The sequence below is a fragment of the Anabrus simplex genome, chromosome 1 (assembly GCF_040414725.1).
Source record: "Anabrus simplex isolate iqAnaSimp1 chromosome 1, ASM4041472v1, whole genome shotgun sequence".
NCBI lineage: Eukaryota > Metazoa > Arthropoda > Insecta > Orthoptera > Tettigoniidae > Anabrus > Anabrus simplex.
In genome coordinates, this window is record NC_090265.1 from 1,220,753,028 (window position 1) to 1,220,777,981 (window position 24,954).

Genomic DNA, 24,954 nt, shown 5'->3' on the forward strand with positions numbered 1-24,954 from the left:
TATTTACAGCCCTCGTATTTTATTGTTGAAGGAAGCAATTATTGTTAAGGAAAGTCTTAAATTCTTCTATTTTTCTTCTATTTCATGGTTGCTTAGTTTGCTTTTTAACATTTTTTAAAATGTTATAAGTTTTTTCCTGATTATGTTAATAGTTTCTTTTTTGTAACGTCAAGTGAATTTATAGTATATGAAAGTTTTAGTTTAATTCTCTTTGTAGCATTGCAGAATTCTATTATCTTTTGTATTGATGTCCTACTTTGCAAAGTATAATATTTCTGAAAAAAATTGTGGATGAATTGTGATAATTTGTAAGTGGGGCTGTTTCTAAGTTAATTTTTGGTCTTATAAGAATTCCATCTTTGTGTATTTTGGGTTGAGCTCTTGCTACTGGTAATCTGGGATTCGTCTTAACTAGCTTAGATACTTCACTGTAATTGAGGATAAAGTTTGCTTTTTAGTAACTTTGGGTTTTTTCTGTATTGTACAAGTATTTGTAGGATCTTTATTAATTAGTGAAGGGGTTGTCTGAAAAGAATAATTGTTTTTTTCAACCTTGTCTTTATCCACTTTAGTAATTATTATCATGGATTTTTTGTTTTAAGTTTTTAATTATTTGGTTGGTAGATGAGGTTTTGTTTGGTTTTTGAAGAGTTCTGGAAGTTTTTTCTTGACATATCTTATTTTATTTTTTGTATATCTTTTGGTATTTTTTAAATAACGTGTTCTATTTCTGCAAAGGTGTTTTGTTTGGTAGAAGCTTGGCCAATTGTGTTTTGGACTTTTAATAAGAAAGTGGGAAACTCTGTGGCTCAGGTGGCAGCACGCCGGCCTCTCGCCTCTGGGTTCCGTGGTTTAAATTCCGGTCACTCTATGTGAGATTTGTGCTGGGTAAAGTGGAGGTGGGACAGGTTTTTCTCCGGGTACTCCAGTTTCCCCCGTCATCTTTAATTCCAGCAACACTCTCCAATATCATTTTATTCCATCTATCAGTAATTAATAATTGCCCCAGAGGAGTGCGACAGGCTTCGGCAGCCGGCACAATTCCTATCCTCGCCGCTAGATGGGTGCTTCATTCATTCCATTCCTGACCCCGTCAATAGACTGGAAACAGGCTGTGGATTTTCATTAAAAAACTGGAATTCTTTTTCTTCAAAATTTATGTTAGTTAAGTTGATGAGTAGTGGGTGGAAAGTTTGTTCGGTTTCAGTATTAGTTGGAATTTAATCTGTAACAAAGCTACACAAAAAACACATTTGTTTCAAAATTCCATCTTTTAAAATTAGGGTGTGGGGATTATTCACTTAAATAGGTACTTTCCTCAGATTAGATTGAGGAATCATAATGTAATAGGAACTGGCATAATATCTGGAACCTTCCATAATATATAGAAAGCAATTCCAAATAGAAATATATGTTCATGTACCTTCTTTAGTCAGGCACTCATAGAGCTTGATGTGTGCACTTCTTTTTCAAGTATTAGGTTGCTTGCTAAGAATCAAAATATAGCAACCATTCCATTCAGTTTCACAATATTTTTCATAACCTTATGTAATTATTTATTTATTTATCGTATGATGTGCACAGATAGATTATATAAATAAGTATACAATATATACACAATATATACAAGCAGAAGCCTATAGTTCCAAATCAAGTCCATTGATCCATTTCAAGGCCTCCTCAGTTGCGTTATGAATGTCCTCCAAAGGACCTTGAAATGCTCTCCGTGGACACTCGGCAATTACGTGGTGGATGGTCTGTGAGGTAGCTCCACAATCACACCCAGAAGACTTCTGCCAGCCCCATTTATAAAGCGTATAGCCGCATCTTCCTTGATTGACTCTTATCCTGTTTAGAGTCCTCCATTGACGTCTGGGTAGATGGAATCCAGGAGGTTGAACATGAGGTAGAGTCACAAGATGTTGATTGGGAACAGAAGACTGCTGCCATTGGTGTAACCAGGCGTTCGTGATGGAGAACCCAGATTCTTCCAGTGTAAGTGCAGTGCGCCAGGGTGGAGATCTAGACTTAAGTCGAGGAGGGGCAGGTTGAGTAATATCCTGGTGAACGGGGAGGTTGGAGTCCTGGCTGGTCTTCTTCCACAGTTTTAGAAGAGCTTCAGACCTTCTTAAGCAAGGCGGAGGAATATTACTGAGTGTAGGCAGCCAGGCCACGTTTGTAGAGCGAATACAACCGGTTATGATGCGCATTGTTTGATTTAGTTGAGCATCAATCTTCGCAGTATGAGCACTGTTCAACCAAATTGAAGCGCAGTATTCAGCAACTGAATAGCAAAGAGCTAGAGCAGTAGATCTCAACACTTGGTTGTTTGCGCCCCAAGATGTGCCGGCTAATTTTTGAAGAATATTATTCCGACTTTTAATCTTGGCGGCTGTGTTGTTAATATGATGTTTATATGTTAGGGATCTGTCTAATGTGACACCTAAATATTTTGGGAAGGGACAGTGTTGTAAGGATTGATTTCTGAATGTTATTGAAGGCTTGTAGTTGGCAAATTTATTTCTGAGATGAAACACAGATACAACAGTCTTTTGGAGATTTGGACGGAGACACCACTTTTGGAAGTATGTATCTAGCTTTTCTAGATCTGCTGTAAGAATTTGTTCAGCTTCTGGAAAACTTGGTGTTTGGCTAACCAGTAGTATATCATCTGCGTAAATAAATTTCCTGGACTTAGTTGCTGGTAAGTCAGCAGTATAGAGGTTGAAAAGTAAGGGTGCCAGAACAGATCCTTGTGGAAGTCCATCATTCAGTTTGTAGGTTTTGCTTACTGCATCATCCGAAAAGATCTGAAAGTTTCTGTTGCTAATCATATTGCCAATGATATTTGTAAGCTTGACACAGGGGATGGCAGAGATAAGTTTTAGCAGAAGCCCTTCTCGCCAGACAGTATCATAGGCTGCTGATAAGTCTAAGAAGACAGCCATACTAATCTTCCGATTCTCAAATCCATTTTCAATATGAGAGGTCAATGCAAAAATTTGGTCAGCGCAATTTCTTCCAGGTCTGAAGCCAGCTTGTTCTGTGGGAAGGAGATTATTGATGGTTTCTGAGATCCTATTGTATATTAGTCTTTCCAGGAGCTTTAGAGTAACACTTAGCAGTGCAATGGGTCTGTAGCTTTCCACTCTCAGAGGGTCTTTGTTGGGTTTCAAGATCGATATTACTTTGGTCTTCTTGAATAGTGAAGGAAGGTTACCTGTCTCCAAAATAAAAAGGAACTGCCATTTTTCATGATGTTATATTTCAGTAAGAATTCAAGCTGTTGATATTAGTGTACATTAATCGGCAAAACCTCAATGAATAACAAAGTTATTATCTTCTCAAATATATATTTTCTATAGAATTCCTGTGACTGTATTGATAAAAACTATTTTGTATAATTTATTTTTAGGTTAACAAGCATGCTTTTTCTGGGGGTCAGGCTACGATAGAAGAACATCGTGAAAAAGGTGGTAACTGTGATGTTGATATATCTTACCGATACCTTACTTTCTTCTTAGAAGATGATGAACGACTAGAGCAGATTCGTAAGGTAGGTCATACATAAGTTTGTGCAGTACTCTGTAACTTACCCAATATTAAAGGCAGAAAAGGGTAGTAAATCAACTGTATAAGGAAACACTAGTGGTGAAGAGCATAGTATCAAGGAATGCATAGTATTTCCATCTTTTGTTCTCTACTGCTGTGTGCATGTCAAGCCTCTTAAGTAAGTTACTCTGTTCCAATATTTTGTCTTAATTCAGCAAATACAGCTTAGACTATGTCCTCTTCTTATTTCTGTGTCTGTTGGCTGGTTTTCTGAATTATGGATATTTGTGATGAGACAATTGGTGGAAAAAAGCTGGGAGTGTGATAGGGATGTATTGTTAAATTTTGTAGAGACCTGGAAGGATTTCATAGGTAACTTTATTGGGTAAAACCTCATTGGTACATTTCTGCAGGGGACGAGGAAAGAGAATGCAGATGTTGATTCCCATAGGGATCTTAAAATATTTGTCCTGAATGAGTAAATTTATAATACCAATATAATGGTCCGTTATTGGACATTATAAATTTTCCAGCTAACTCATTCTTGGTTGCCTGCGTTTCGCTCTCATGTGCTAAGTTGGGCTTGTCAGTTGGGACTTAGCACACCTCCCAAGACGCAAGGCTAGTGCATAATGTGGAGGCCACTGCATAGGCTACTTGAAGCCACCAGCAGTGCCAATGCACTATGAGAGCTATGTCTCATCTCCAAAAATGGATGTCTGCCTGGCCATTAGATAATACAGATGTTGATTCCCATAGGGAACTTAAAATATTTGTCCTGAATGAGTAAATTTATAATACCAATATAATGGTCCATTATTGGACATTATAAATTTTCCAGCTAACTCATTCTTGGTTGCCTGCGTTTCGCCCTCGTGTGCTAAGTTGGGCTCGTCAGTTGGGACTTAGCACACCTCCCAAGACGCAAGGCTAGTGCATACTGTGGAGGCCACTGCATAAGCTACTTGAATCCACCAGCAGTGCCAATACACTATGAGAGCTATGTCTCATCTCCAAAAATTGATGTCTGCCTGGTCATCAGATAATACAGGGAATCATAGCTCTCATAGTGCATTGGCACTGCTGGTGGCTTCAAGTAGCCTATGCAGTGGCCTCCACAGTATGCACTAGCCTTGCGTCTTGGGAGGTGTGCTAAGTCCCAACTGACGAGCCCAACTTAGCACGCGGGGGCGAAACGCAGGCAACCAAGTATGAGTTAGCTGGAAAATTTATAATGTCCAATAACGGACCATTATATTGGTATTATGAAAGAGAATGCGTTAAGCGAGAAACCTTACTATTAAGTGCACAAAGAGAAACTATCCAACATGATATATCAGCACTTGATATGTTTTTTTCCAACCGAGACAGGGAGGTATGTTTTCCCTTCTCTTGTTTGTCACTGTAATGAGGTACAGGAGTAATTCAAAAGGAAGATCGAGCCAAAGGATACTAGAGCTTGGTTATTTGCTGATGATATTGTGATATGGGATGAAAGTGAACATACAGTACAAATTCCATTGGATACTTCGAGTGAACTAATAGAACACTGGGGCTTGAAAATAAGTAAAGACAAGAATAAAAGCATAATGGTGACATGGAGACAGAGGACTGGAGAGCATAATAAAGTTAAACAACGAGCCTCTGAAGTACTTTGGATGTGTAGTGTCACAAGGTGGGATTATAACACAAGAGATCAGTAATAGGGTGCAAATGGCAGGAAGATTTTACCAGAGTATAAGGGATATACAGTAAAACTTTGTTTATACGTTTTCCAGGGGACTGAAGGAAAAAAGTATGGGTGTGATAAAGGCTTTAATGAAGGTCTGTAATTATAAAGTTGAGTTATTTTGCAAAATATACAGTAGAAGTCCGCTATAGTAAGTACAGCATATAGCGAGGGCTCCGTTGTAATAATGGGAGCTTTTTTCTGTCAAAAATTCTTGTGTATTATCCTTAGTTATAGCGAGAACCCTACCACTGATACGTCCGTTGTTATGAGCGATTAAGCGTGTGTTATTTTTTTCCCCGTTATTGATGTTTTTGCACTCCAGCGATTATATTGAATGTGTATTAACACTATTAACAAATATTGGTGGGCCCACCTGCTCAGTACCGTAAATTATATGTTATAATTATTTATTTAATCCTTATATATTAGGGACTTTGGATCAAAGAAATTCAAGAGAATGAGCATTGTTGTTGGTTGTCTTGAAAGAAACTTTCATATTAAGTTTCTTGAGAACATTAGTAATGTCATAGATTTTGCTATGACTTTTTTTATTAGAGACCTGGTCTCTTAAAGTGCATTGGCACTTTCAATGGCTCCAAGTAGCCTACTCAGTGGCCTCCACTATATGCACTAGCCACGTGTCTTGGTAGGTGTGCTAGTTACCAACTGAGGAGCTCAAATTGACCCACTGGAGCAAAATGCTGGCAACCAAGAATGAGTTAGCTGGAAAATTTATTCACTGTATATAGGAATTTTTCCTTTTCCGATGCATCTGACCATTGCATTAAAGTTTCCTTAGACAGTCTCTTCCACACTATTTATTTCCAGTGTCTCCTGGAATTTGTCCATATCTTCTTCTTCTTTGCATCCAGTATGCATTGTATGGAAGTGAAATATATGGACACTAACTAGCTCAGAAAGAAAGAGAATGGAAGTTTTTAATATGTGGTGTTACAGAAGAATGCTTCAAGGTGATGTAGCTAGATCAAATCACGAATTAAGAGATTTGAATTGGTGAGAGTGTAATGATTTGGCAAAATTTGACCAGAAGAAGCGATAGAATGATAGGACACATATTGACGCTGAGGATTTGTTCTGTTGATTCTTGAGAGAAGTGTAGGTGGTATGGTTGGGGTAGACTAAGGTATGAATATGACAAAGGAATTAGAGTAGATGTGGGATGTTGTAGTTCATAGAAATGAAACTGTTAGCACAGGATAGGATGGCATGGAGAGTTTCAACAAACCAGTCTATGGATGATGATCCAAAAAGCAATATTGACACTTGAAGACCAACCCATGCAAGATATATAAGCATGTGGGGATGCTTCCTCTCCCGTAATTCCTTAACAAAATTTAGGGTACGAGATAAGCATAAGTAAATAAACTATTTAGCTTATTCCACGGTTCCTATAGCAGGCCCTCTTCTTGTGCTAGCACATATGTTTATAATTTTTGCAACTATGTCTTAATATTATGTTTTTTATTGTGAATTGTGTTTGTTCAACTGGAATTTATTTCTCGTAAATTATGTTTTCTAACCATTCATATTTTATTATAGGACTATACCAGCGGTGCACTGCTGACAGGGGAGCTGAAGAAAGAACTGATCGACGTTTTGCAGCCTATTGTTTCTAAACACCAGGAACGAAGGGCTCAAGTAACAGATGAAGTATTACAGACTTTCATGACACCAAGGAAACTCAAATTTGGATGTTGAGGCTTGGTTTGAAACTTTAGTAAGAAAAGTGAACACCAAATGATATGTTACAAGATATTAAATTTTAGGAGATTTTACAAATGATAAATTCTTAAAAAGAAAAATAAGCCTTTTGGCTTCATAATGCAGAGGTATGAATAATATGTCACTGCCTTCACCAAAAAATAGGAAGGAGCTTGTATGGTGGCTTGTGGGTGGCATGTGTGCTCACTTTGTTACAGCTTAAGCTGGCCAATCATTTTCACAAGTTTCACGCTGCTTTGTCTGACCAGACGTTTGTCTCTTGTTGACTGTTATTCTACTGCATATTCCAGAATATGTTCGTTGCTAACTGGGATAAATTAAATAGCTGGAAAATTATTTTTTAGTCTCCCTGTGGAGCCTCCATGGCTCAGGCAGCAGCGCGCCAGCTTCTCACTGCTGGGTTCCTCGGTTCAAATCCTGGTCACTCCATATGAGATTTGTGCTGGACAAAGCGGAGACGGGACAGGTTTTTCCCTGGGTACTCCACTTTTCCCTGTCATATTTCATTCCAGCAACACTCTCCAATATCATTTCATTTCATCTGTCATTCATTAATCATTGCCCCAAAGGAGTGCGAAAGGCTTTGGCAGCCGGCACAGTTCCTATCCTTGCCACTAGATTGGGGCTTCATTCATTCCATTCGTGACCCGGTCGAGTGACTGGAAACAGGCTTTGGATTTTCAGTCTCTCCCTGTCCCTTTTAAAATTTCTTTTTAACTGTTATGACAATATATGTTAAAGTTATTTTACGTTTTCACCGAGGTATAACCTGAAATGATCTTCACAAGTTGCATATGTATCGCAGCCTTCATCAATCAATGGAAAAATATTTTATTGTTTTGAAATAAATGAGTGACAGCTGTAGCAGCTAAAAAAATGGGAGAGATTGGATAGGGGATATAATCAGGATTTTCCATTTTCTGTATCACCCTTTCACTTTTTCCAATAGAGGAATGTAGAGTGGAAGGGAAGCTTGGTGAGTGAGAGTAGCCATTAGAGTTGCATCAAGAGATATGATATGTACTTGTTATCACTAGCTTTGTGATACTTACGTAAACCTATATTGTTTCGGGTTATGGATTGAGTAAACTGACAGTATTCTTCTTCTGTTGCATATCTGGACCTTTCTTAAATAATATTTCATCATTGCGCCTGCAAAAATCACTGTGCGAAATACTTTAGCTTAGAACTTTGGACGGTAAGGTTCTATCATCTAAGGTTCAATATTGTGTAAATATTGTTAGGGAATTCTCACTCTTGGTAATATATGTGCTGCGGGTCGGTATTTTTCCAAAAATATTATCACATAGTAGTTTTCACAGGTGCAATGACGATTTGCATCTTTAGTAAATACATGTACCCCTTTAATGTGATGTCCCATTTCACAGTGATGATAATTACAAATTTTTGTTACGAATGGATTGATTCTAGTTTCATTATCGTACTTTCTTCATCAAAGGTCATTTTTGATTTGTCTTGCAGTTGGGCCTATACACTATGTCACTCATCTAGCATAGTATGATCATGTACTGTAGCTTTACAGTCCAGATTTAACTATGTATGACGAAAATTTATCACTGTTCACTGTACAGATTGTTGACAAACCTGTCATTCATGCAAAATATACAAACGTTAAATTACAGTGGAGAATAACTTGAATGATATTAAAGTCAGGTGATTTAAATAGCTTGTAGGTTCATCGTTTGTTTGAACTTAGGTCTGGTACATTAGTATGCAGAGGAATTCTGGGAATAGTTCAAAGGGTCAGGGATATTTATGAGAGAAACGAGAGCTATGTGAAAGTTGTGCAGAGAACATTCTTGTTCAGTCTCACCCAAGTACTCTTCTGTATAGCCGTACACCGAGTACTTGAGCGCGTGCCAGGAGGATTGAGAAGTGTCATATATAAGCAGTGTGTAGATAATTGATCGTATGGGGGAGATTGTGAGAAAGAGGAAATATGTATTTATTTATTTATTTATTTATTTATTTATTTATTTATTTATTTATTTATTTATTTATTTATTTATTTATTTATTAATTAATTAATTAATTAATTAATTATATAGTAAAACCTCTGCAATCTAGAGGTTGTCTATAAGACAAAGTACACTTAATACCAAAAAATATTGTAATGAAAAAATAAAGTATACCATACAAAATTTGTAATTTTAAATCATAAAAAGAGTACTCCAGAATTATATTTAATGAGGATTATGCAGATGACTTCTCAAAATCTGAGGACAACCTTTAGAGCCAGATTGAAGTTTCTGTAAAGAACAGTGCAGTTGCCATCACAACATGCAGGAAGAATAGACCAAATATTGGAATAACATGTGGTTGAGGGAAATTACTGAGAGTAGAAATGTGTAAATATCTGGGAAGTGTGATTGAGGAAACAGAAAGGAAATAAACAGAGTAGAAAAGCATAGAACTAAATTGTGAGAACCTCAGTTTAAAGTGAAGTGCAAGGGAAGTTTGTACAAGATCTAAGTAATGAAAGAGAAAAGCAATAACATACCTGTCAGAATCAATTTTTTGAGGAGCAGAGTTGTAATGATAGTACTGAACAAGTAGCAAAACAAATTAGTGATGGAGAAACCCGTACAGCGTAAAATAAGAGAAGACCTATGTTACAGTGTAATAGGCATCTGGAGAGAATTATAGAAAGAATGTCAAGAAATATGTTCATTTTGAAAATGGAAGGAAAGATACCAGAGAAAGTGGGGGGGAATGAACAAAAGAGTGTCAAGCAAATTGAACAACAGTAAAAAAAGCAAAAGTGTGGGAAGTAAGTGATTTTGGAGAGGCACATGTAGTAATCTGATTTGGTCAAAGGCTGGAAGCTGTTCAAATGATGATGATGATGATGATGATGATGATGATGATTTACTGTATGAAAATTACCATTAGAATATTCGTTTAATGTTAGAATGATTATTATCGCATTGCTTTCATGGTCAGTCAATTCTTAATTTTTAATTCATTCATCACTGTTACAGTAAATGATGGTGATTCAGCACCCATGCAAATAATGCACACCAAAATGAATGTAGATGAAGGTAGGTTTTAGAAGACTACTCAGTTCATTTTTTGTGTGATTACTTCTCTTTAGCGTGATATACCTCTACAAGTTTGATCTATATTGTACACTCGAGATCTTTAACATCTCATGACCAGAAATATTCATTTCAGGCAAGAAATCAGTACAGCCCTCAGAACCACCCAGTACCTGCTTACACACTCTCTCTCATTGGTCACATCCATTAGACGCCTAACACATGCACACATCTGAAGTGGGAGGGGATGTGGAGAGAGCGAAGTACGGGATATCTAGCATGAACGAAACACATGCGGAGGGGAAATAAATAATAAATAACTGGAAATAAATGATGATGGTGATGATAATAATAATGTTTGTCCTGACCAACCAAAGTAAAAATAACCTGGCATTAAATAATTATGATAATCAGAGACGCAAGGGTGTTTGAAAAACCATTCCTATAGAGTTATTGTCAGCGCTGATCAAACACTTAAATGCCATATATTGGGGCGGGACTACATTGTACACACTTCTTCACAATTAAATTACAGTTCATTAATTCTTTTCCTTGATTAGGAAAAGCCAGTATAGCCAGAATGTTTAATCATAGAAACATCTTCAGTTCCCAAAAAAATGGAGTTGGGAGTGACCCCTGAGTGTGTAACGTCACAAGCCACACCTCCTGGAAGACGAACACCTGTGACTTCTCCTTCATCCTCAGGTTTGGCCAAAATCTACGCCCAAACGTTACCTGTTTCCCTTTTCACACAGAATTCTTGTGATTACGAGTGTACAAGGCCTGATCTATGTTCTACATCTATTTAGCATCTGATTTTATATTGCATGACATGTGGTAATATTCAAATGTATTACCATTATTTTATTTAAAATGGTTAACCCCCAAGATAACATATACAGTGGTATCTTCACGGAAATCAGTTATAGTGGTGAGTTTATTCCTTGCTGGAGCAAGGCAGATCACTGTCTTATTACTACCTGGAATCGCCATAAATACTGTATGTGGTTTTAAGTAAAGGAAAGGAACAAACAAATGTAAATGATGGCTCATGACCAGAACTTATCACCAGAACTTGTTCACACTACTGGTTGTTAGTGGAAATATAACTTTTTCTTTTATGTTTTATGCTTACTGCCAGTGGCCATATAATGTTGAATATACTGGTTCTTATCCAGTCGCATACTCTTGGCTCAGATATTGCCAGCTCTATCTATGCCTGTCTCTTACTGGAGGTCCCAGGCTTGATTGCCGGCTAGTCCACAGATTTTAATTCTGTATTGAGGGCTGGAATGAGGTTCACTATGCCTTGTGAGCTGTCTGATATAAGAGGCAGCAGGCCCATTTAAGAAAATCAAGCAATGCAGCTGAGGATATTGTCTTGACAGGCCAAGGCCTTGCTAGCGGTGTGTTTTTTGTTAGGCCCATGAAAGATTGTTGACTGTTACCAATCTGCAATAAAAGATTTTCACTTATATGAATTTACAGGTTATGCCTGTTAAGACAAACAAGCTCAGAAGTTAGCTAGAAGGCCCCAGAGCGCAATCATCTTCCTTTGTATGTAGATTATTAGGCTCTGCTTTATTGAGATAGTAAGATGTGGACTTTCTATATACAACATGCAGTACAATATTCCAGAAATGTGTATTAATGTAATGGTTGTGAATTTATTAAGAATGTATTTCATTGAGTATGTCAGTATGGTATTTATGCCAGGTCTGTGTTAAAATATTCCTTGCTAGAATGCTTAGTTTGGAACATTGTTAAGTGCATTAACTGAGAAATTATGTTATTTTAAAGTATTTATTGTAATGGTTATTCAATAGACTGTATGGAACTTTGGTCAAAAGTTTTATTTCCTGTCTTGTATGATATTAAGATATTATTGTCTGTGTTTCTCCTCTTTTGTACTATCAATTATTAAAGTTGTAAGTTCCATGTTGTTACCTCTTCAGAAATACCTTAACCATATCCCTATAATGAGATGTATAGGTATATGTTGTTAAAAAGGAAAGAAAATGGAATGAAGGAAAAATAAAGAGGAGAATCAATTAATTGCCTGTATTTCTGTAAATTTGTGTTTGGTGATGAGAGTCAAATTCACAGTTTTCAGTATTTTATGATGAGCTAATGATACGTTACATTAAAAGTATGAAATATCTCTGAAGCACTATCTTGAACTGTTCTTTCATTTGTTAGTATTTATACTAACTTTCTGCTTTCCAATGGGCCAGTCAGAATCACTACGTTAGAAGTCAACAAAACTGAGAAATGAAAATAAAAGTTTTAGGAGGCACAGAAGGAAACAAAGGATCCTATTGGTATTTTTTTAAGAGTAGCAATTGTAATCATAAAACATTTTAAGGCATTTGCATGAGAGTACCGGAATTGACAAATCTGATCTATGCAGTGTCTTAAACTAGGTGTCCTTAGCGGATGTTCTAGCTCTTCAGCTTGAGAGAAATCTTGAGTAGTGTCTTTCCAATTTAATCTCACTTTTCCTCTTACACACACTCTCTCACTAGTCCTATTATGTTGTCCTTTGATTCGTTTCCTTTTTTCCCCTCTCTATTTTCTCGACTAAACAATGACTATAGTGCTTTACAACTGATCAAATTCTGATGTATTTCTGTGCTTGCTTTCTGAAGTGTCGGAAGTATGAGGTCGTCTGGAAAAGGAGTACTGGTTCAGCATGGTATCTAATAAAATGCTTCATGTTAACATTTTACTCAAATAACAAGAGGATAGAGGATTGAAGAAAGTTATGATTTTGATTATTTCTTTGATATTAAACAGCATGAGCACAGTTCATGAACGAAGTCCCTTATCTTACAACTTTGACAGTTACTGGAATTTTTATAATACTCTGGATGTTCCTTCTGAAGATGAAGAGTACAGTAGTGATTGTCAAGGTCATCTGGTGATAAGGTGTTATTCTAAACAGAATGTATAAAATTAGTATGCAGTCCATCATCGTCATTGTTTCCCGTTTGCCAGCTGACACTGGATGGAGAAAATATGGTTCTCCATATTTTTTTGTCTGTTCACCGTTCCTCATCCAGCAGTGTGCTCCAGTCCAGGTTCTATTGTCTCCTACTATTCTTCACCAAACCATCCAATACAATTTTAGTCTTCATTGGCCTCTCTTTCCTATCATCGGTCCTTCCAGTGTCTGTTATGTCATTCTTTCTTTATTCATCCGTGTAGTATGTCCAAATTATTTTAGTCGTTTTACTCCAATTGTTCATTTAGCTTGTGCACTTTCAGTTCTGACACGCCCCCTCACACACAAATGATATCAAAATGGTGTCCGGCTAGTGACACCATGGGAAGGCATATCACAACAAGGAAGCAACAAAATCAAAATGCTACCAAAACACAGAAAAAAATTAAAATAAATGTGGAAGAGTGAATATTGAACACAAGGGACCCATTTCCCAAGGAACTAAAAGAGGTGGGATCAACAAGGGAACTAGAACAAGCATCTACAAGAAAAAAATTTGTATACCCTTTTCAAAAAAAAACTACTATCAAGGTCTGTCTAGGAAGGTCTGGTCACGCTACCACAATCCTTTGCGGTGGCGGCCATATTGGGTCTTAAATATCGTTCTTGTGTGGGCGTGCCCGATGTAATGATGTGAGTTATTACTTGTATTTTGAAGGAAAATGGGATACTGTACCTCGCCATATTGTCAAAGTAAGACAACTGACAGAATTAGACTGTTTCGCTTCCCGAGAGATAAGCAAAGAAGATCTCAGTGGGTACAAAACTGTAGGCGTGACATATGGCAACCTACAGATAATTCCGTCTTGTGCGCGTTTAGTGAAGTTATACATTCGTATTATTCCTGAATAATAGAATGTTTATATGAACGATGTTTTATATTTATATGCCTTATTATATATTTTCTTCTAGCATCATTTTGAAGAATCGCAATTTGAATTTAAGAGGGAAGATGGACGGAAACTACTCAAGTGGAACTCCATCCCAACAATTTTCAACGTCCCTAATCCATCCAAGTCTTTGACATACAATAGGAAACCTCCCAAAGAAAGACAAAACAAACAAGAAAAGTAACAGGAAATGTGTAATAGTAGTATTGATGTTTATGAAAATTTCCCTTTCATGTTTCCGGCTCCATGGCTAAATGGTTAGCGTGCTGGCCTTTGGTGTCAGGGGTCCCGGGTTCGATTCCGGTTAATTTCGCTGGTACGGGGGCTGGGTGTATGTGTCGTATTCATCATCATTTCTTCCTCATCACGACGCGCAGGTCGCCTACGGGTGTCATATCAAAAGACCTTCACTTGACGAGCCGAACTTGTCCTCGGGCGTTCCCGGCACTAAAAGCAATACGCCATTTCATTCTATTCCTTTTAATGTAAACTACAGACAGTATCTTTATAACCCTACATTTGAAATGCTTGTTCCTGTTCATTTACCAATTACAATCACGACAAACAATAGGCCTATCACTTCAAACCAACAATTTGTGTTCAGCTTGCCATCAACGCAACCATTGTTAATAGCAGTCTTATACGGTACTGTAGTTATTATTTAAGCTAAATATCATTCATCTTAAATGCTCTCTAGAGTACATTATGGCTGGACAAATACTTAAAGATCACAACACTCGCTTCACTCGCACTAACCACCTACTGTAATTTAACGTACCGTAGTCTAACATAATATCCTAATGTAGTCCCTAAAATAAACCATTATTATTATTATTATTATTATTATTATTATTATTATTATTATTATTATTATTATTATTATTATTATTATTATATGCATGAATGTTACGACTCAGCTAAGAGCCCCGTGGTCGCCAACCCACGCTCCCTAGTTAAGAGCTCCTGACGCCCCTTTCAGTAGCCTCTATGACAGGCAGGGGATACCGTGGGTGTTATTCTATTGTCCCCACCCACAACGGGAAATCTATTTTGGGTTGTGACTACGAGGCCCTTAGCTGAATGTTGACATTGCTTTCACTCACTTGTGTCAGACTCTCACCTATTCTAGCCCATCCGACCTCTCCTGGTCAACACTTGTACTGGGTCGATGACCTTCGATGTTAGGCCCCTTAAAATAACAAGCATCATCATCATCATCATCATTACACTTGTTCTTTTCCGACGGCGATGGCATTAGGGCATTCGAGGCCTAGGAAGTTTTTCATTTCCACACACTTTGTGGCCTTCATCTTTCTTTTGCCGATACCTTCATTTGTTTTCTTATGATTAGTGTTTATAGAGGATGGTTGCCCAGTTGTACTTCCTCTTAAAACAATAATCACCACTACCACTTTGTAGTATATAGCGGCATGGGTTATCAATAAAGTAGTTAAGAGTAGCTAAGAACATCACTCTCGTTGCGTATGTGCAGAATATTTTTGCCTTAGGACTCAAAGAAATACCACATGAATGGATAACAACAGTTACCATTCATAATTTAATGCACTCAACTCAAGAGGTATTCAGTGTTTGTCAACATACTGGGGTAACCTTTTAGAAACGCAGTGTCGGTAATTACTTTCTTAATAAAGAAAACGCTGAAGGTAATTTATGACAACTGTCTTTTAGTACTTTAAGTACAATACTTCAAGTTCAGTATTTCACGTACCGTACTGGTAATCATAATATGACGCAGGTACTGTACAGATTTCTATGTTTCTGTCAATAAGATTACGCATTTGACAGACGATATTAATAAGAAACATAGTAAGACCAAGTTGTAAGGACGTAAAAGAGTAGGACATGAGCTTTTCTGTTGATAACTGTATCTCAAAAAAAGAACAATTTCAGGCTCTGTTAATTATCTTCCTATTCAAATAGCTGTGAATGTACTCATATCATTTAAGCGTTATAGATTTATATACGTTGTATACATGAACAGTAGATGTCCAATTAAAATCTTTATGAAAAATAGTTGGTATTTTGTTTTTATTTCAATGTACGGTACCGAAATCCCCTAAATTCGAATACACTTGCCTTTGGTTACGCTCGCTTAAAGACCCAATATGGTGGCTCCATAAGTAGCATTCGTGACTTGACCTCCCTAGACAGACCTTGACTACTATAATTCAGTAAACTATACAAAACTTTACATCTTTAGCAGGAAATAAATTTGTGAAATAAAAGCAATTTTATCTGCAATAAGAAAATGAAGTTAGAAATTTAAGCAAATAAAACAATTAAATCACCTTTGGTTAAATATAGAGCCTTTAAATTAAAATTTTTATAAATCCTAAGGTGAGGTTTTTAACAATTAAATATAATATCTCTTAATTTAAATAAATAAATAATTTAGATAAATAGTACAAAATTAAAAAAATATATATATATATATTCTGTGGTGTAGTGGTTAGCGTGATTAGCTGCCACCCCCGGAGGCCCGGGTTCGATTCCCGGCTCTGCCACAAAATTTGAAAAGTGGTATGAGGGCTGGAACGGGGTCCACTCAGCCTCGGGAGGTCAACTGAGTAGAGGTGGGTTCGATTCCCACCTCAGCCATCCTGGAAGTGGTTTTCTGTGGTTTCCCACTTCTCCTCCAGGCGAATGCCGGGATGGTACCTAACATAAGGCCACGGCCGCTTCCTTCCCTCTTCCTTGCCTATCTCTTCCAATCTTCCCATCCCTCCACAAGGCCCCTGTTCAGCATAGCAGGTGAGGCCGCCTGGGCGAGGTACTGGTCATTCTCCCCAGTTGTATCCCCGACCAAGAGTCTGAAGCTCCAGGACACTGCCCTTGAGGCGGTAGAGGTGGGATCCCTCGCTGTGTCCGAGGGAAAAGCCGACCCTGGAGGGTAAACAGATGATGATGATGATGATATATATATTAAAGAAATACTAACACTAGCGACCTAACTAAGAAAGGAGCTCCTTGAATAAACTTAAAACGTACCATATAACATGCTATCTACACTTAAAATAAATAAATTGTCTAAGGACTATTCTTAATGAAGGGTTTACCACACCGAACGCATAGCAGAAGAAGATAAATACAAAGCGTGTCGCACGAAATGAATCACCAAGACATATCTGACGAAAAATATCAGTCACATAGCATACCCCAGAAATAGAACCGAATAGCATAGTAAAATTTAACACCCCCAAATTTAAAACACAAACAGAAAGAAACGAGAAATCATCATTCATATACCGTACACTTCAAGAGAGAACCGGACAGGTAATACCAAAATGTTAGTAATCACATACTCAAATACACACCAGTGGCGGTTCGTGACATTTTACTCTGGCGGGGCTGTGCCATCATCTTCTCCTCCCCCCCTCTCCAACGGCCCAGTTTTCACTGGCCAGCGCCACGATAATTGTAGATGAAATATAATGATGATGATAATAATAATAATAAAACACTGGCTAAATACTGTAGGTATCTTCTTCCGAGGCAGAACGATCACGTAGCGAAAATCAGATAATATCGCAAAGTGGAAAAAAGTAGAAACTTAAAGCACCGCAAATCCGAAAGCATTACAATCTACGTACCCTTAAAACATCGACAATAAACATATACTTATGTTCACAAAACCACTAAATTCATACTTTTCAGGTTGAGGTTCAAAAAAACAGGCTAAGATATTACAACACATGTAGGGAAGTGAAGTGGAGTGAAGTGTGAAAACAGCAGAGCGAATACCACTAACAAGAAAACTCAACAACTGAATCCGAAAAACAATTCTAGTAGATTACGAAATGTCAGTCAATTGTTATTATAAGTATAAAGTTCGTACTTTGATGACGATGATGATAATGACGGGATGAAGATACACATGAAAATAATACAAGAAAGTAGGTAACGATACCTTGACTTGCTTGTATACAAAATCCATTCTCCTCTCCTGCTCTGCGAAGTGGTTGATGACACGTTCGTTGAAGTTAGGAACTGCCAACAGCTGTTTCTCGATGGAGCACATAGCAAGCGCGTTAAGTCGGTCTTCCTCCATGGTATTCCTAGTGAACGACTTAATCCTTTTCAGCGTACAGAAGCACCTTTCATTTTCTGATGTCATCGGAACTGTACAAACATTAGCCGGCTAACAGCTACTGCAATCACGGCTACTCCTGTTTCACTGATCACAAATGACAATGACATTCACGAGAACAATGCACGCCCGAGTTCCTTTCGGCTTCCTCAAATCTCAAAGCAATGTGACCAACGTACAAATAGTGCCATCACCTTATGATTAGATTTTAAATATTTACTTTAGCTTATTTTTAGAACGGAATTCTTTAAATAGTCAGTCTAATGGAATCCCCTGTTTTGTAAACAGTTTTGGAATTAACCTCTAACAACAGTTAACGTAAGACGTGTGAGAAAAGGCCTAGGTACATTGTAAAGTGGTTGGCGGCGTTGCTACGGGCTCTGCCGGTCAGGCCAAGTATTAAATGCTCTAAGCATACACCCCGCCTGCACTCTTCCTTCCCCTGACAAGCCCATATCGTCTCCAAGGCTCTTCAGCCCATATCGTCTCCAAGGCTCTTCCCGCACCCCTCGCTCTTGTCAAACTCTAGGAACTTACTGGGGGCTCTCCTGCCAGCACCCGACCGCCTAATGTCTAAAGAGAAAACATCGTGTTGGACCAAAGAGAAAACATCGTGCTTGCTGAACGGATGCCATGGTCAGACAGACTTTGCCATGTCTTTGAAAATAAAAAAGCGAAACGTTTACAGCCAAAACAATAAAGATAACATTGACTAACTGAATAACACACTACCATAAGTTAGACTTTGCTACATTTGTCCATCTCTTTATATAATCAGCTACGGAGTGAAATTATGTTACGTGTTTTAGTAAAGGCGGCGGGGCGGCGCCCAAAAGCCCTTCATGCACGAACCGCCACTGATACACACTCGTGAGAGTGCAACAACAATTGAGATCCGTACACAACAGCATCCAGAGGCAGACTCCACACGCGACAAGATGATGATAATAATAACAGTACAACAGTTACGTAACGACCAGGAAACGATAAGGGCAGATAATCAACAATGGCAGACAGAGACGGTTCGAGGAGATAAGCTGACTCAATAATGCAAGAATGATGACATAAACGTTATTAAAGCCCTCCATTAACAATGTCCTTACATTCTACAGAAACACTACACGTAAAATGAATAATACCAAACTTTACTGTCACCAAATAGCCCAAGATATAACTATCTACCTTAATTGCTTTTAATTATAATTATTATTATTTTGGAAAATTAGTGTCAACAGAGATTGCTCGGTGCACAATTCAAAATGTACGGTTACAGAGGAGAAACGAACCTGAATTAAAATAATGAAAATAAATAGAACACGATGTCACAATAAAATTTACACCAAACACAGGCAGAATTTACAAGCACGGATGGCAATAATTCAAATGAAGACACCAGCGTGAAGAAAACGTCACGAGAAGCACACACCCAAATTTACCAGAAATAAAATAAATAATATGAAAAATAAAATGGGAAAAGACCAAAACACACCAAGAGTTCAACGGACATCACAATGATGTAAATGAATGCCCGCACAAAATTTAGAAAAAACTAATCCACGAATAAATAAGATGCAGTACTTGCATAAATGAAGAACACTAAATTACCAAATAATCCATAATGAACAGTGCACCAAGCAACCACCCGTCACACAACAAAATTAATCCTATCTTAAACACTACATCCTTTTCATCAAATTAAAATATATTTATATTATATTCACAACTAATCCCTGAAAGAGATGCACCACACCACTTTATCCAATTCCTTTAGCAACGATATTCATCTTGCAATATATAGTAGGCATTACAAAGCCTCTTACTCCAGTAAGTTCAAATAGCAGACAAGCAGACAGTCGTTTGTGGAGTGCTCAGCGCAACAGCTGACAGTCCTGTGAGTCAGGCGCTATCTGTCTAACAGCGTTCAAACTCGCCACAAGTTCCACTGCGCGCGCATAGATGGCGTTAACGTACACATTTTAGGCAGTTGAATATACTGTTACCAACATAGAAGTATAAAATGTGCCGTGCATATGGTCCAACAACACATACGAAAGGTCCAAATATATTATACAGATATACGAAGACGTACACCGTCAGATTTCAAGTTTATTTATTAATTATAACACCTCAGTTCTTTTCATTATATCTTCATTTCTCCACTCTGTCCCTCCTTCCATACCATTCTCTTTTAAGGAACTTCATTTCAGCTGCCTATACTCTACTCTTATCTCGATTATTGTATAGGTTTCTGCTGCGTATGTAATTATTTTCTTCTTGAGGTGCCTATCTGTTTTGGATGTTGGCAATCGCTATGGCAACACATCATTTATCTGTAACAGTTCCGAAAAGTCCCTCTGGACTTGTATTGAATCATGTTCTCAAATTCTTCAACCAAGAACTTCTTCTTTTCCAGATCCTCTATTTCCTTCTGTCTTCCCGTGGAGAATCAATTGTAATAAAGCATATCTTTATGTGTTCTTCATGATAGGCCCTAAAATCTCCAGTTTGAGATTTTACTGTCAAAAGAACCTCTTTCTGCTTTCCGTTTCTTTTCAGAACATTGTCTGTCCAAGAAATCCTGATTATTTGATGATGCAGTCACGTGACACCTAAATAGCTTCAACTTCCTCAGAATCTCCGCCTTGGGACTTTCCTATTCTGGACTTATCTCTGATGACTGATCCCAGTCTTCGTTAATTGTTGGTTTTTTAAATATTTTTTTTTACAAGATGCTTTACGTCACACCGACACACGTAGGTCTTATGGCGACGATGGGGTAGGAAAGGGCTAGGAGTTGGAAGGAAGCAGCCATGGCCTTAATTAAGGCGCAGCCCCAGCATTTGCCTGGTGTGAAAATGGGAAACCACGGAAAACCATCTTCAGGGCTGCTGACAGTGGAGTTCGAACCCACTATCTCCTGGATGCAAACTCACAGCTGCGCACACCTAACCGCACAGCCAACTTGCCCGGTCGTTAATTGTTGTCCCCCGGTGTGTTCATTTACTGGGTGATTATTAGCCATTAGCTGAGCTAGATAATGATTTTTATTCTTGGAAACATAATATATTTTGTCTTTTATTTAATGACATATATAGAAAGATGGGAACAATGAAAGGAACACACAACAGGAAAAACACAATGACAGGCCAGTGTGGGAAGAGAGAAAAATAGAAAAAAAAGACAAGGACAATCTCCTCATCTTCATACACTGCTGTCTGCAGATAGATTGGCTTTCCCCTCGTCAATCCCTGTTCTTCCACATCCTTTTCTCCTCAGCCACTTATCTTAACAATTTTAACAGGTTCTCCCTCTATTGCCAACGGCCGTAGCCGTGTTGAAACACCGGATCCCGTGAGATCTCCGAAGTTAAGCAACATTGGGCGTGGTCAGGAGTTGGATGGGTTGCCACGCGCTGTTGGTGGGGGGTAAGGGAATGGAGGAGCGGAAAGGAACTGGCCACCCTACCGCAAGTAAACTCCGGCTCAGGAATACCTCTGCGGAGGTTCGGACCTGCCTTCGGGCAGAACAACCCTTACCTACCTCCCTCTATTGACACTGTCCTGTCATAGTGTATTTCCTGTTTCATATTCCTTTTATTGTTTCTATCTTCAAGTGCATGAATAGAATGACTTGAATTGCATTTGTTTGTTCCTTTCCATTACCTACTTTGCATTTTTTATGTTGATTGACAGCGTATAATACTGACTTTTCTCACTTCTGTTCATCAGTATCTACAGGCCCTCCAGGCTGTCTCCACAGACTAATGTATCATCTGCATATTGAATATTATTAAAGGCATTCTCCCTTAATAACAATGCTTATGTCAAGATCGTCCATTGCCTCCAGAAAAATTCTGTGAACAGACATTGAACAGTAGTGCATTCCAAGGCACTGTTTATTATGGTGAGGTGGAATCTAGCCCTAAATTTGTCACTTGTTCATTTTTTAAAATTTTCTTTTAATGACAACTGTCAACCTCGGTTTCCTTGACTTTTGGAATTTGAAACAAACTAACAAATAAGACACATGAAAATTATTGAACTTCATTTTTGGTAAAGTGTAATGGGATACAGTACTTCCCCATATATCTCAGTTGTGATGCAGATTTTTATGATTACTTTCATCAAACGATGCTGTGTTTAGATAAATACGTTACGAGAGCAAATGTGTGATGTAAAATTGACTCTGATTTGAATGAAGGTTATTTACAAGAATGTGATTATTAGAATCAAGTTTGTGTTAAATATTATAGCTCTTAAGTTGTTTGACTTTTTTGAATAACTATATACTTGAGAACTTTCAGAATTTTCAACATATTGTGACAACTCCTTGAAAAATCATACCGTGTGATTCAGCCGTCCCTTCAAATGTAGTTTTATGCAACTTGCAATATTAATTCCGTCCTGAAAACATTTGCCCTGCCGGTAAGCTCAGGCAACACAACTGGATACCTTGGTATTTACTGCCTCACCATTGTAGGACACCATAATATTACACTCGTATTAAACACTAAGGTACCGGGCGAGTTGGCCGTGCGCGTAGAGGCGCGCGGCTGTGAGCTTGCATCCGGGAGATAGTAGGTTCGAATCCCACTATCGGCAGCCCTGAAGATGGTTTTCCGTGGTTTCCCATTTTCACACCAGGCAAATGCTGGGGCTGTACCTTAATTAAGGCCACGGCCGCTTCCTTCCAACTCCTAGGCCTTTCCTATCCCATCGTCGCCATAAGACCTATCTGTGTCGGTGCGACGTAAAGCCCCTAGCAAAAAAAAAACCACTAAGGCATACATGTGCCTTCTAGATCATATGAACCTGACACGCTCGCGAAACACTAAAGTGATATTGTGACTGCAGTAAACGTAATACATGCTATAAGCAGCACAGTGTGCCGTATGAAACCATAGCGTGGTTGGTAAAGGCACGGCAGAGAGGGCTTATGTATGAGGTGGGAAGTTTGAGTCTGGGGTGATGATTCCGTGTTTTTTAAATTTTTGTTTAATACGTATCACTCGTAATGTAAGTTCAATACCTGCTTTCATGCAAATTTTGTGTGAATGAATGTATTTGTGGCTCTAAGAAGGGCCGATTAGTTAGCAAGCCGGACACATACAGACTATTCTTCACCAAGTCCATCCAATACAATTTTAGTCTTCAATGTCCTCTCTTTCCTGTCATCTGTCCTTCCGGTGTCTGTTATGTCATTCTTTCTTTATTCATCCATGTAGTATGTCCAAACCATTTCAGTCGTTTTACTCTAATTGTTCATTTAGCTTGTGCACTTTTAGTTCTTTTCATATGTCTTCATTTTTCACTCTGTCCCTCTTTCTGTACCATTCTCTTTAAAGAACTATACTCTACTCTTATTTCTCTGTTATTGTGTAGGTTTCTGTTGCGTATATAATTATTTTCTTCTTGGGGTGCCTTGGGATACAGTACTTCCCCATATATCTCATTTGTGACGTAGAATTTTTATGATTATTTTGATCAAACGAATAAGAGTTTAGTTATGAATACTGTGTTGAGATAAATATGTTACAAGAGCAAATGCGTAACTTGACTGTTTTGGTTTATGCACATTTGAGCCTGATGTCCAATAGATCATCCTGCACGCTGAAGCATTCCAGGTGTAACTGCTCGGCAGGCGTCCGTGATTAGTTGCCGGAGCTGGTCGGTATTTTCCGGCGCTCAAGTGTAAACAACGTTCTCCAAATGCCCCCACAAGAAGAAGTCTAACGGCATTAAATCCATTGATCTGGCAGGCCAAGAAACAGGGCCTCCTCGTCCTATCTTGACAGTTCCTTGTTCAGATGGTTATGAACAGGTTGAATGTGGTGGAGTTTCATCCTGTTGCTACCACATTGTCAAAGAATCGTGCAAGGGCATATCCTCCAGTAGCAGTGGGAGTTCCTGATGCAAAAAGTGCAGGTAGTGTGGGCCCATCCAATGGCCCTTAAAGAAATATGGTCCAATCAGGCGATCCCCCGAGATTCCTCACCACACATTCACTCCCCATTGTACTTGATGGGCCGCCTGTTGCACCCAGTGAGGATTGTCCAGACTCCAATAGTGCATGTCGTGGCGATCAACGTTCCCATTATTGTGGAAGCGTGATTCATCCGAGAACAAAATGTGCAATATGAATGCTGCACCATTTTCCAACCTGTCCAATAGCTACCAACAGAACTCCATTTGAGCTTCGAAATCACGCCTGTGGAGTTTCTGGTGTAGCTCAAGATAGTATGGGTGAAATTTATGTTCATGTAGTATTCGCCAGACGGGCGGCTGGCTGGTGTTCACCTGCTGTGCAGTCGCCCTTGTACTGACGTGTTGGAATATAACGAGCTGCCTCCAGAACAGCCTCTTCTGTTTCACCCGACATAAGGGGCCTATCACGGTCTGGTGGCTGCTTGGAAATCACGCCTGTTGTCCTTGGGCGTCTTTCAATGCAGTGGAATGTCGTAGCAGCCTCGTGTCGCCTGTTCGTGGTAAGACGTCGTGCCTCACACGCACTTTACCTTGCTTCCCCATTTTTTTTTTTATTTTTTATTTTTTTTTAAATGCTATTTGTTCGGGGCGTTGACCCGTGTGGATCTTTTGCCCCTACTGGGACCATATTGTATGAACCTGTGTGTAATTGGAATGGCGCTAATGTGGAATGTTGTGTGTGAGGAAAGGTAGATTAAGGTCGTCACAAACACCCAGTCCCCAGGCCAGGGATATTAATCATTACAATTAAAAACTCCAGGCCCGGCCGAGAATCGAACCCGGGGCCGCCGGGTGACAGGCAGACGCGTTGTCCCCTACACCACGGGGCTGGACTTGCTTCCCCATAAATGAGGGGCATGTCAACTTATTGCTCTGTGAAAA

The 24,954-nt window shown here is 38.6% G+C and overlaps 1 protein-coding gene across 2 annotated transcripts in view; it reads left to right on the forward strand.

Annotated features, from left to right (window-relative positions):
• The window catches only part of TrpRS (Tryptophanyl-tRNA synthetase), an 84,744-nt gene that overhangs the window by 58,356 nt on the left and 1,434 nt on the right, over positions 1-24,954 (forward strand). The window contains exons 6-7 of one of the 2 annotated variants that reach the window (XM_067137581.2): positions 3,416-3,556; positions 6,845-7,022. In XM_067137581.2, the coding sequence (XP_066993682.2) occupies positions 3,416-3,556; positions 6,845-7,003 (300 nt within the window). In that variant the 3' untranslated portion in view covers positions 7,004-7,022. Of the gene's footprint in view, positions 1-3,415; positions 3,557-6,844; positions 8,990-24,954 lie in introns of those variants that run through there. The other variant, XM_067137582.2, reaches the window with a different exon arrangement.